Here is an 11,620-nt window from a genome sequence, read left to right on the forward strand (position 1 = left end):
TAATGCAGTTCCTACCCCTGCCAAGCTTCACATATACAAAAGCTTCCTGAATATGGTAAACCAGGGAAAATACATAGGATTTATTTAGAGTGAGCCATGGGCTGGACACTGTAATATCTGCTAGAAGCAGACATCTTCCAAAGCCTTCTGAAAGCTTCAGAGCTGGGTATGATTGTGTGCCAAGTGTTAACATCCTTACTAAGTGTTTTACACCTGCTTTGTACTCACTGCATGCTGGAACCTGTGGCAGCACGACAGCAAATCATGGCCAGTAACACCAGAAAGCAAAAGGTCAGGAGGCAGGTGGCTGGTGAACAAACACACTGGGCTGAATTTCCTGGAGGAAAGGGTGACTGTAACAGGGCACAATCCATCACACCGGGCCAAAAGCTGACAGGAACAAAAAGTTCTCTAAAGCATCCCAGTGGATTCAGACTCTCCAAAGGATCAAAAGCCTCCAAAGGATTGAGGTGATGGAGGAGGAGTCCAGGAGGAGCTGCAGGGTGGATGCTTGCAGGGCACGTGCAGGAGGCAGAGCAGAAATATCTGCCTTTATTTGGGGGTGAGCTGCCCTCACTGCAGGGCTGGGACAATGTTTGGCCATGAATACTAATGTCATTGCTGTAACCTTCTGCTGACTCAGCAGATCCAGGATGGCATGGGCAGGGAAATGCAGTCACTCTGCTTCTTGCCACCTCCACCAGGCTGTCAGCTGCCTTTAGCTGTGTCCCATGTCGGGGAGGAGCTCAGATGAAGAGAAACAGGGCTTGAACAGTTCCCAGAGCCAAAGCTGAGACTGCAGCAGGGGCCTTTGGGAAACAGTGTGTTCATCTGCAATATTGAACAGGTTTGACCTGAAAGTCCTTGGGAGAGGATGACTGTGAAGTCTTACAGAGAGAACTGAACACTCTGGAAGCTGGTTGGGAACGTCTAACTATGAGGATTTTGGTTGGAAATCACAGGAGTGTAACAGCAGAGATTACATCTTCAGCAGTAACATCCTCCAGCCTAGGAGAAATCTGTAGTCAAGGAAGAGAGAGTCTTACCCTTGAAAAAGCCCAGTGCTCAGTCATTATGAGGCAAGACCACTCCCAGATCTGAGCCTACTGCTCCTGCCTGAGTGATAAAATCAACTTTGTGGCTTTGGCTGAGGTCAGAAAGAGATCTGTGTCCTACAGCCCCAGCAAGTGCATCACAAGTTAGTCCTCTCATAAGAAAGGACAGATGAAAAGGCAAAAAAACCCTTGCCCTTGGTAGTCACGATGAACAGGGAGCTTTCTGAAAGCTTTATGAATATAATGGGATAAAGAAAAAAAATCATTCTTCATCTCAGTTTATTATGAGCTTCATTTATTGGTGTATAATTTCAAGTCAAATTTTCTCTGGGCATTTCCCAAGAGTGCTTTCTGTAAGAAGAGAAAGTTCAGTTTGGCTTGGAGAGTTGGTTTTTAGGAAGACACAAGCCTGTTTTGTTTTATAGGGTAATTTATATCCCAGACATTGCAGGCACATGCACAGAGTAAATGTGCTGCTGCTCACCTTGTACAGAGAAGAGTGAAAAGAGAAAGCAGATTTCAGAGAGTTATTGTTTCAGACACCCAGAAATACTTGAAAGGACAGTTGTCCTCCAGGGAGTGATGCCATACAACCAGCTTTCAGGAGTCTAACTTTCCTACATCTCAGCAATTCCTGACTGAGAGCTGGGACCACTCTGCCTCATCCTCACACTGCTGAGTGCTCCCAGGGCTGGGAACGTGACCATGGCCCAGGCAACAGGGGGTCAGGATGAGATGGCCCAGGGCTGCTTCCACTCAGCAGGGCCCAGGGGGCTAATAAAGCAGCAAGCCAACGTGCCTTGCAGTACAGAGGGGAATGTGGCAGTTGAAAGGCTATTGGAATCCTTCTTCAGCTGCTGTTTAAGAGGACTTAAGTCATTTGTTTCCCTGCAAGAACACAGGGTGAGAGCCAAAGCGTGGCTGTGCCAAGCCTGCTGGCATCACCTGTGCCGACTCCTTCACCTCCCAGACACACCAGCCCATGGCAAAGAGCAGCACAACAAACCTCTGGCCCACACAGCCCTTAAAGTGCCTGCTGCTGTACCCCAAATTCAATCCCATATTCCACTGTGCCACAACACCCCTGCCCAGCCAGCCAAGAAACATCTCCTGCTATGGGAGAGTCTCCTGAGCCTTCCCCTCAACAGCACGGGCTGGCTGGATGAGCAGCACAGGTTGCACTGCAGGTATCTCTGGGCTTGGAGATGAGGAGAAGCCACTGCCTGAGCATCAAGGCTAGGACAGCCAGATAACCAAAATTTGCCTTGCAAGCATCTTCACCAGAGCCCAGGATGGCACCAACACCAGAGCCGACCATGCATCACCTGCAGGTGCTACACATCTGCCCTCTGTCATTGCAACAGCCCCAAAACAAAACATGGATGGTGAGGTGAGGCACCTCACCTAGCAGGATTCAGGCATTTCCACACAAAATATTGAGGGAACATGGCCAGGGAAGGACACACAAGAAAGGGTGAAAACACAGACTCAGGGTGCTTCCTTTGCCCCATCTTTCTCCACAGGTGATGGAGACCTAGAAACCCATGAGAAGTTAAAGGGCTTGTGGAATGGGTGTCACACCCAAGAAACACAGTGTATGATAGAAGAAGAAAAAAAAAGAAACAAAACCCATTAAAAAAAAAATCAACTTGTCTTGGGGGCATTGGAGGTGTCTGGTGTCCACAGCCTGGATGTGGGCAGAGGTGTGAGCACTTGTCCTTGAGAAGCCCCTGAAGCAATCTCATCAGCCAAAGTCAGAGTGGTCAAAATCCTCTAGCAGTAGAAATTCAGATTTCCATAAAATTCATTGGCAAGAGCAATACAAGAAGGGCTCTGCTCAGTAGGAGGAGCACTGCAGAACCTCCCTCAGGATTTAGGCTCCATTTTTTTACAATCCATGTGTGAAAAGCATAAATAAACCAAACTTTGCTAAGTCTCTGTGAACCTGCACAGCCACTTGTCCTTGTTGTGGCTGGGCTCCCCCACCCAGCCAGTCCCTGAGCCCAGGGTGCAGTGACAGCACATTAAACCAACATCTGGCAGATCCCTAACCAGGGAGCCACCAATGCTGTGAACAATCAGCCAAAAGCTGACAGCTGCCAGAGTTTCAAGTGGAGATAAGGCATGGCTGAGTCCTGAAATGGATTTCTTCACCCACCAGTGAACCTCAGAGGCAGCACATGGCTCGGGAAGAGCACAGAGATGATCAGTGTCTTCCCAGCATAACAATCAACTTGTCAGGAAAAACACTAGAATCAACTGGGGTGAAAATAACGGGCCCTTCCCCCCCTCTACCTGTCCCCATCTGTCAAGGGATAACAGGCAGGGATGACAAATCATTTTCTATCAAGAGGCAAGAGGGATTGGAGCTCTGTGGCTGCCTGCCTGCTCCTCTCCCAAGTGCCCAGGCACCACAGTGGCAAGGGCAGAGCTGCTGCTCACCAGCTTCCAGCACAGAGGTGAGAGCCTGGTTAGAAAAATCATCAAACTACAGCTCAGTTTCCATGGAGGTGGGAAAAAAAAAGCATTTTACCAGTTTGGAAAAATGACACCAGAGGTTCTTACAAAGCAGCTTCGAGCACCTACAGTAAATACTGAGCTGACAACTAAAATGCCAAACGTAGGATCTGAATTCATACTTGTACTGATGCCTGAGCTTAAAATAAATTCAGGCAGTGATTGGATATTGTTCAGTGGTGGAAATATTTCTCCCAATCACACAACAATCACTCTGAAGAGCTAAATCAACTTCTCAAACAGGGATACGGGTGCAAATAAACAGCCTGTGGCTGTACACAAAGGTAACGTATTACTGGTGTGTCACTATTCCCAAAGTTATATTCCTAAGACCTTTTCCAAGGTCAGTTCCACTCTGCCTCTTATTTTATTCCAAGTTAATTTGATTTTTGTTTGGAAACAGCCTTACGCCCCAATTTCTAAGAGGACTTTTGGTACCTGACTGATAAAATACTTCTTAAAAGCTGGCCTTGAGTTTATATTGTCAGCAGATGTGAGTTGTGGGGGGTGTTTTTGGGGGTGATTTTCTTTATATTTCCTAAACCGCAGCAGGTTCTTGAGTCTTGGCAAGCCACAGGCAGGTCTGTGGTAGCCTGCATCAAACCCAGGGCTGCTCCATGCTACAGAGAGGCCTTTTGGACACAGAGAGGTGCTCCATGCTGAAGCAGCTTGGTCCTGCAGGTCAGGCTGGGCCAACTCTAACTGAGCGTCTGTTAAGTTCAACTTCCCCAGCCTTTAGTGGCTCCCCTGTTGCTTTTACCACAGTTTATGGCAGGATCTTGCTCTAACTCCAACAGTCCTTTCCCCAGTAGGTGAGCCCGGGGTTTCAGCCCCTTCCCCTCCTGCTAACAGCCCCACTGGAACATCCCCTGCTGCTGGCAATGACTCTGCATCTGGCCATCTTCAAGAAGATTGTGGTTCCTGAGCATAAAATCTCAGAAACATCAAGAGAGTAGATATTTGAACAGTGCATACTCCTCAGATAAGCAACAGATACCTGATAATTTTAGCCCAGACTAGTCAAAGGCGTGTTCTGTCCTGCCTTGCAACCAGACACGTGTGTCAGACGACGAGCTGACAACCACAAAAATAAAGCTTGGACGACATCTCACAGCAAACCCTATCTGTGCTCCTCTAAGTCCTTCCCTCAGAAGCTCAGGCTGATTTGCTCCCACACTTCCCCAAAAAAACCATTTGCTGCCTCCTGTGTCACTTCGTGACTCGTTCAGTCTCAGCAAAGCCAAGTGCAGATGGGGAGAAAAACCTGCCCATCACCAGAGATTTGATTCAGCCCTAACTGCTGCGTCCCAGCGAACCTCACGAGCCTAATAAAGTCTTATGAATAAATTACATGCTTTTCAGCTTCCTATTTGCCAAAGTGATAAAAAGAAATGTAACCTCAGGTCTCCTGCATCCCACTATGTGCAGCACCCTGCGAGCCTCGTGGGGCAGAGCGGCTGGGAAGCCAGCAGGAACCCTGGCACTCACACCCAGGAGCTGATGGACAGGGGCTTAACAAGGGATTTCAGGTGCTGCCTCCCATCAGCTAGCTCTGCCTGCACCCCCACTTTAATATATTAATCAGAAGAACTGAGAGAAAAAGGAGAGACAGACACTTCAAGATGATCAAACAAAAAGCCCTGGCAAAACAGCGTTTGGAGCGACAGCAGCAACACGCGGCACCGAGTCAAAACTTGACACCTGAGATTAGATGGCTGCACGTTTGCTTGACACTATAAATTCCACCCTAACTGGGGATATTTCTATGTTCTGATGACAGACACCATCTCTTTAGGTATTAAGTGCACATAAGTAGAAACCTAGCCAAATATCCATCAGCAATGGGGTGTATGAGCCCCCCGTCAGGCTCACAGCTCTCACTCTCCATTGCAGAGACGTGTACAACCTCACACAAAGACCCAGGGTACCTACACTGGAGCCTCTGTTCCCACTTGGGCTGGGAAAGCAAGCCTGTGCTGGTGCATCTTTTATACAAAAGAAGGATCAAAACATCTCTCTCATGCCTCAGCCTTGCCCTGACATCCTCCCTCTGCTCCCCCCAGCACCTTCTGTGGGGATTTTCTGCCTCCCACGGGGCTGAGTACAAGCTGTCCATTCCTCACCTCAGACCCAACAAAGCTGCAGATGCTGGAAGTATCACTTGCTCTAAATACCTGCCCTGTTTTCCTCTTTACAAAAAGATATAGCCATAATTTAATGGAAAATGTATGCAGGAAGAGAAGGATTTGATTTTCTGACTGCAGAAAGAGTGAAGCTCCCTTGTGGAATTTAAATATAAATATACCTATTTGATGGCTTTCCCTTTTTTTTTTTATTTTTTTGCCTGACCCTCTCAGCATTTCAGCATATGAATAATTGTAGTCATATAAACAAAATGGGCTTCTTCATGGATGAAACACACACGAGAGATTTGTACCATTAAAATGCTATTTAAACCATTTTAAGGGTTTCTGAAAGACTGAAGGGTACACAGGCATGGTACCCTCTGGGAGAGGATCCGTGTCACTGCCAGTGCCACGAGGTTACTTCTGTGCCTGAGCAGCTGCAGGATGGGAGGCTGAATATTAAAGAAATAACCACTCACAACAATGCACTCAATGCCCTCGTTGTACCCATTTGATTTTCAGAGCTCCACATTCCCAACCCTTACAGCTATGCCCACGGATGCAATTCTGCCTGCTCCATGCACACAACTGCTGCCTTGGCAGCACTACAGATCTGGCCTGTTGGATCTAGGTGACAAATCTGGGGGGGGGAAAAAAAAATCTGGAGTATTTAGAGGCCATGCTGTGCCTTTCCTCTGGAAATATTTTTATAAGATCCAACCCAAACTTCAGACAATTCATTAAACCTCAAAGGGATCCCTGAATTGTGCTTTTCTTAATGAATTCAATAATCGATTCTTACAGCACAAATAAGGTGTGGGATGGATCAGCTAATAAGCATTCTCAGTTAATTGCTTTCTTCAAGTGACAATTTGTACAAATAATACCATCAAAGTAGTAATAATATCCTTATTGATTAAATTAATCTCTAAAAGACAACTCAAATAAGTTTAATTAGCAATGCACAACAGAAGCACAAAATACTCCAAAAACAACCTTGTAACCCATCCCAGATTTTGAAATCATGGCAACAATCATGCTGTAGACTTCTGCCTCTTTATTCAAACAGGCACGTGCAATTTTATGGAGCATCCTCAGTGAATGTCTGTGACTAACCACGAAGACCCATGAAACCCTCCCTGCAGAGGAAAAGTGAGACACGCAGCAGTCTGCCCACTTAGTCACGCAGACACTGAAAGCCAGAGCCACAAACAGCTTTAAAATAAAATAAAATTCTTCAGCAGAAGGAGCAGAGACAGTCAGAGAAGCCTCTGTGCCAGAATTCACACGTGGTGGGGACCTGGAGCAGAGTCAACATTTTCAAGCCGTGGAAACTGGACACCAGGTTTACAGACTCAGAGCAGAAACTTGTTCAGCACAGCCAGGGGCTGTGAGAGTTGGCTCAAAGTTTGTCAGGGAGAGCAGGTCACTCTTTCTGGGACCAACAGCAGGAGCCTGACCTGAGGAAGGGGCCAGGCTGTGCTCCCCAGCACCCACACGCTCCACAGGAGAGAGTTTGAAGCAATAATTGCTCTTCTTATTTCTGTGGCAAGAACAACACCAGGTCTGTCCTTCTGATAGCAGCATCCCCAGTGTCACCTGGTCAACGGGCAGGTGCAAGGGTGAGATTTCCACAAACAGTCTGCTGGGGGAGTTCCCAGTGCAGGAACTGATCAAAGGTTTGCTCCCTGTGGCTGTCACCATAGGAAGAAAGAGCTGCCACTATTATAATTTGATTGCAAAGCACAATCTGGGGAGTAAGGGCAAAGAAACTAAAGCAGGCTGCAAACTCCTCTGCTGAAATATTAGCCTAAATTGCCTTGCTTAGCAAACACTTCTCTGCTCTCTGCCAAGAAAAGGGGAGTTAGACCCAGTTCTGCCTCAGGAAGTGAAGTAGTGGAATCAGGGACAAGAGGAGGGAATAAGCACAACCTTCTGGAGATGCTCCAGTCTGACCAGAGACAACAGCACTGGAGAGAACAGCACGTTCCCCTCGTCAGGGCCACAGCCACCCCGCCAGCAGAACAGGAATCTGCCTGGGGCAGCAACATGCTTAATGGCTTTATTATTACTGTTATCTTTGGAGCAACCTGAGGATGTTTCCCAGCACGTCCAGGAGAGCAGCAAGCCCAGAGCCACCTCCATCCAGATGAAGAAAAGGGGTGTATTTTTTTGAAGTGGCTCCTACAGGAACTTTCTCATTCAGCTAACTGGATTCAGCAGCTCAAAGAGATGGCCCCTATATTTCACCACACATAGTACAGCACAGCTTATTTTAGAATATTTGAAGCACATTAATAAAACAAGTCCTCTACAGTATATGGCCTTGGCCCTCCTCAAGCCCAACATTCTCAATTATTTATTTCTGTTATGCAGATTACTGCTTTTGCTTGGAACACTAATTTTTCCATGTCCTTCTGATAGCTTCAAGGGGTTTATGATCTCATTTTTGTTCTTGGAGCATTAGCAATACAAGAATATAATGTTTAACAAAGGCCATATGATTTTCAGAATGATGATGGAATTTGCACCATCATCAAAAATAAATGCTTTCTGTATTTATTTTCATCCAAGAATCACTGAAAGAAACAAGAAACCACCAGATTACTTTGCCAACTACAGAGAGCCATTTACCAGGGAAAACACCCACATATTTTCTATTCGAGCTAATTCTTTAAAACAATTTTTATTAATAAAGAGTCCTAAATCTCTGGTGATGTGATATGGCTCCTGCAGACCCCAGCCATGGCAGATGGCAAGCACGTGAGGCAGGGCTGGCAACTCATCAGGACAAATCAGGACTATTAGAAACAGATACATCCACCCGAGACCTGACATCTGCTTGGATCCCTAACAACTCTCCATTTCCTGACACACAGAACAACCAGCCTTAGATAAACTATTTATAACTGAAACCTTACTAAGAAGTGGGACTCAAAGATCTGGCAATCACAGACACACCATCTCCAGGACCACCTCCCATATGAGTTACCTGACCTGCACACCCAACAGCCAACACACATTAAATGGAACTGATGTGCCATGAGCTCTTGGTTGCCAAGTAAGACATTGGCAAAGAGATGGATTTTTGGAGATTGGGAATCTTTGAATATAACTGCTTTCTACATAGTCTTACAAGGTGGATTTACAAAGTATTTTTGCTTTCAAACCCACTAATGTCTTTAAAACCTCTACCAGAACACACAGCACGTGAGTGTGCAAACAGCAGGGAAGCATATGGGTTAGAAATGCAGATCACTTGGGGAAGAGAGGGATTTTTTTTTTTCCAAAAGAGTGCTTATTAGATAGTCTTTCTAAAAATTTCAGCCTGTGAAAAAGAAGAGGACATATGCTCATCACCTGTCTCTGAGACATCCATCTTATTTTTCCAGTTAAGAAGCCAGTCTTCCATGAAATCTCCCAAAAACCTAGCAGATGGGTTGAATGACTAATTGTGAGAAGACTAGTTCCACAATTAAAAAATCCTACAAAAGAGACAAATAAGGACAGCCACAGGAGAAGCCTGGTTTAGAGCAGGATCTCTCAAGACCCAAGAAGTGAGCTGCATGATCGACGGGCAATAATTACTTCATATGGAGAGGAGCTATGTGGCATATTTAGAGCCTTTAATTTCTATTCCCTTGTTCAAGCGAGATTATTGCTCCCCATAGCCAATAACAATAGATTTCTTAAGTTTCTTCTGATCTGCCAGCAAAGCAAATATCCTCTGGTAAATCTATGAACTGAACATGATTTTTCATTTGAACAACAGCACAGTCAATTCAATTTTCCAGTTATAAGTCTCAAGCCTCTCCCCATCAGCTTGTTAGCGTACAAGTGCTGTACTCTAAAACATGCCTGGAAGAATCTCCACAGACTTTGCCATCCCAAGTTGCTTCTGAACACTGAATTCATTGCTTATGAATCACTTCACTGTATGTAAACACTTGAATCACTAAGCCACATCCAATATTGTACATAGTAATCAAGTGATGCTGTCACAGTGGATTTTGTAACGACGAACGTCTGCGTGGGTGCACTGAGGCAGCTCTAAAAACGTGGTTATTAGTGCCTTGCTTCTGAAAAGCAGGTTTTGCCTCTTTGTGAGCATATTTTATCTGCAGATGCTAAATGCCTGTAAAATATTTTCAGGCTTTGTGTTTTCTTGAGATACTCACAAGAGTCCCACTAGCCCGCTAAGACTGTTCACGTGATAAAAACAGCACTGTATTTTTCCTGCTATTTAAGAGACCTAGAACCTAGAGCAATGATGTAACAACATGACCAGGGCTTATGTTGGCATGTTATTTCAGCTGAGTAGCCTTCTGCATCAGGTCAGAGAGAGAAGAATCCAGAGGAAAAAAAAAAAACATACACCCAACACAATCACTCCTAAAAGCAACTCATTTTCTCCCCTTAAATTAAAATGCTATAAAGCACATCAATGTTCCTTTCCCCTGAAGCATTCTAATAAGTGTTTAGGCTAGCTTGTTAAAGTGTTGCATGGGGTTCCTTAAACACTGTTAGGTGCATTTTTCCTCACAAAGTGGCACAAACCTTGATGCCGAGCTCTATGTTCTCCCCTCCATACACATCCATCCCAGGGTCGAGAAGTCCAATCTCTCCAAAGAATTTCCTGTGCACGACAAAGGAGCAACCAATCATTGCTGGCGTCCTGCACGAAGAGAAAAACACCAGAAATGCACAGTTATTGACATTTTCCTTTGGTTTTTTTTTTTTTTAATAGACAAGGGTTAATTTCTGCAAAGCTCCTGTTGGCTTCAGGTGCCTCCTGCCACTGGCTATCCCAGAGACTTTGTGGCAACGAGTGAGCTCTGCACCTTTGAAGACACTATTTTAGCACTGCAATGAAGCTGTCCACTATTCAAGTTCGTTGCACTGTGTACAGACTGGAGAAAAGAGTTCTCCTGGGATTAAATTACTGAAAAGCTTTCAGGTCTTGGCTCTGTCACAAATAGCTTGGTGTGCCCATGGGCAAGGGCACAACTCTTTTGGGTTTCCATTCCCCATAAGTGAAGGAAATGTAATAATGCCATTTCCTTTCTCTTACTTTCTTCTAGCGTGTCTAGTACCAGAGTAACTTCAGGACAGGCACTAGTTTTTATGGTGTCCGGTGAAACAGTTTCTAATTGGGTTCTTTATATTATATCATATCACTAAGGACTCATCACCAACCAGCAACAAGCTAACCTGCACATCTGCAGAAGCAAATCCTTTAAAAACTCAGGACAACTGCTTGCAGAAACATCTGCTGTATCATGTGCCCAGTTCCCCCAGTACCACCAGGGCTCTGGGCTAGAGATCAAGTTGTCACAGTCATGCTGCAAAACCTCGTGCCCTCCAGCTAAGAGCACTGCTTGGCTCAACCTCTGCAAGAGCAGCCAAGCACAGTGTCCAGTCAGGGAAAATAATAATAGTGAAAAATGACAGCAGTAGTAACAAGACTGACATCAACAGAATAGCAGAAAGATTGAGGAAAATCTCAGTTTATAATAACGATGCAATTTCAAGGACATAATGGATGGTTGTGTTTACTAACGACCCTGGTGCACAGTCCCTCCCTCATTCCCTTGCAAAACATGGGCCAGATCTCCACCTGATTCAACTGTCCTGAGATGAGGCTGCTGTCCTGATTCATGCAAGCTGAGATCACATCTGGGGGGAGTTCTTGAGTGGTTAAACACTTGTGGCCCTCTCCATAAAATTACCCTGAGCTACAGAGCACGGCACTGAACAGCACCACATCGCTGTGCCCTTGCTGCTTGGGGGTACACTAATCTGCTGCAGTTATGGGATGTGGAAAGTTTACCCCTGGGATATTTTCTGTACTAAAATAGAAATAGAAAAACCATTCTCCCATGTAACTTGCTTTCATCTGAATCCACGCTGTAAAGAAAAAAA

General features: G+C 45.5%; 1 protein-coding gene across 1 annotated transcript in view; it reads right to left on the reverse strand.

The window, feature by feature from the left end:
• LOC103770634 (putative polypeptide N-acetylgalactosaminyltransferase-like protein 3) overlaps positions 1–10,366 on the reverse strand; it is a 70,218-nt gene extending 59,852 nt beyond the window's left edge. Inside the window, exon 1 of the mRNA XM_008937902.1 lies at positions 10,256–10,366. Coding sequence (XP_008936150.1) covers positions 10,256–10,363 — 108 coding nt within the window. The 5' untranslated portion in view covers positions 10,364–10,366. The remainder of the gene's footprint in view (positions 1–10,255) is intronic.
• Between the last annotated feature and the right edge of the window lie 1,254 nt (positions 10,367–11,620).

The sequence above is a fragment of the Merops nubicus genome, unplaced genomic scaffold, assembly GCF_000691845.1.
Source record: "Merops nubicus isolate BGI_N331 unplaced genomic scaffold, ASM69184v1 scaffold15063, whole genome shotgun sequence".
Taxonomy (NCBI): Eukaryota; Metazoa; Chordata; class Aves; order Coraciiformes; family Meropidae; genus Merops; species Merops nubicus.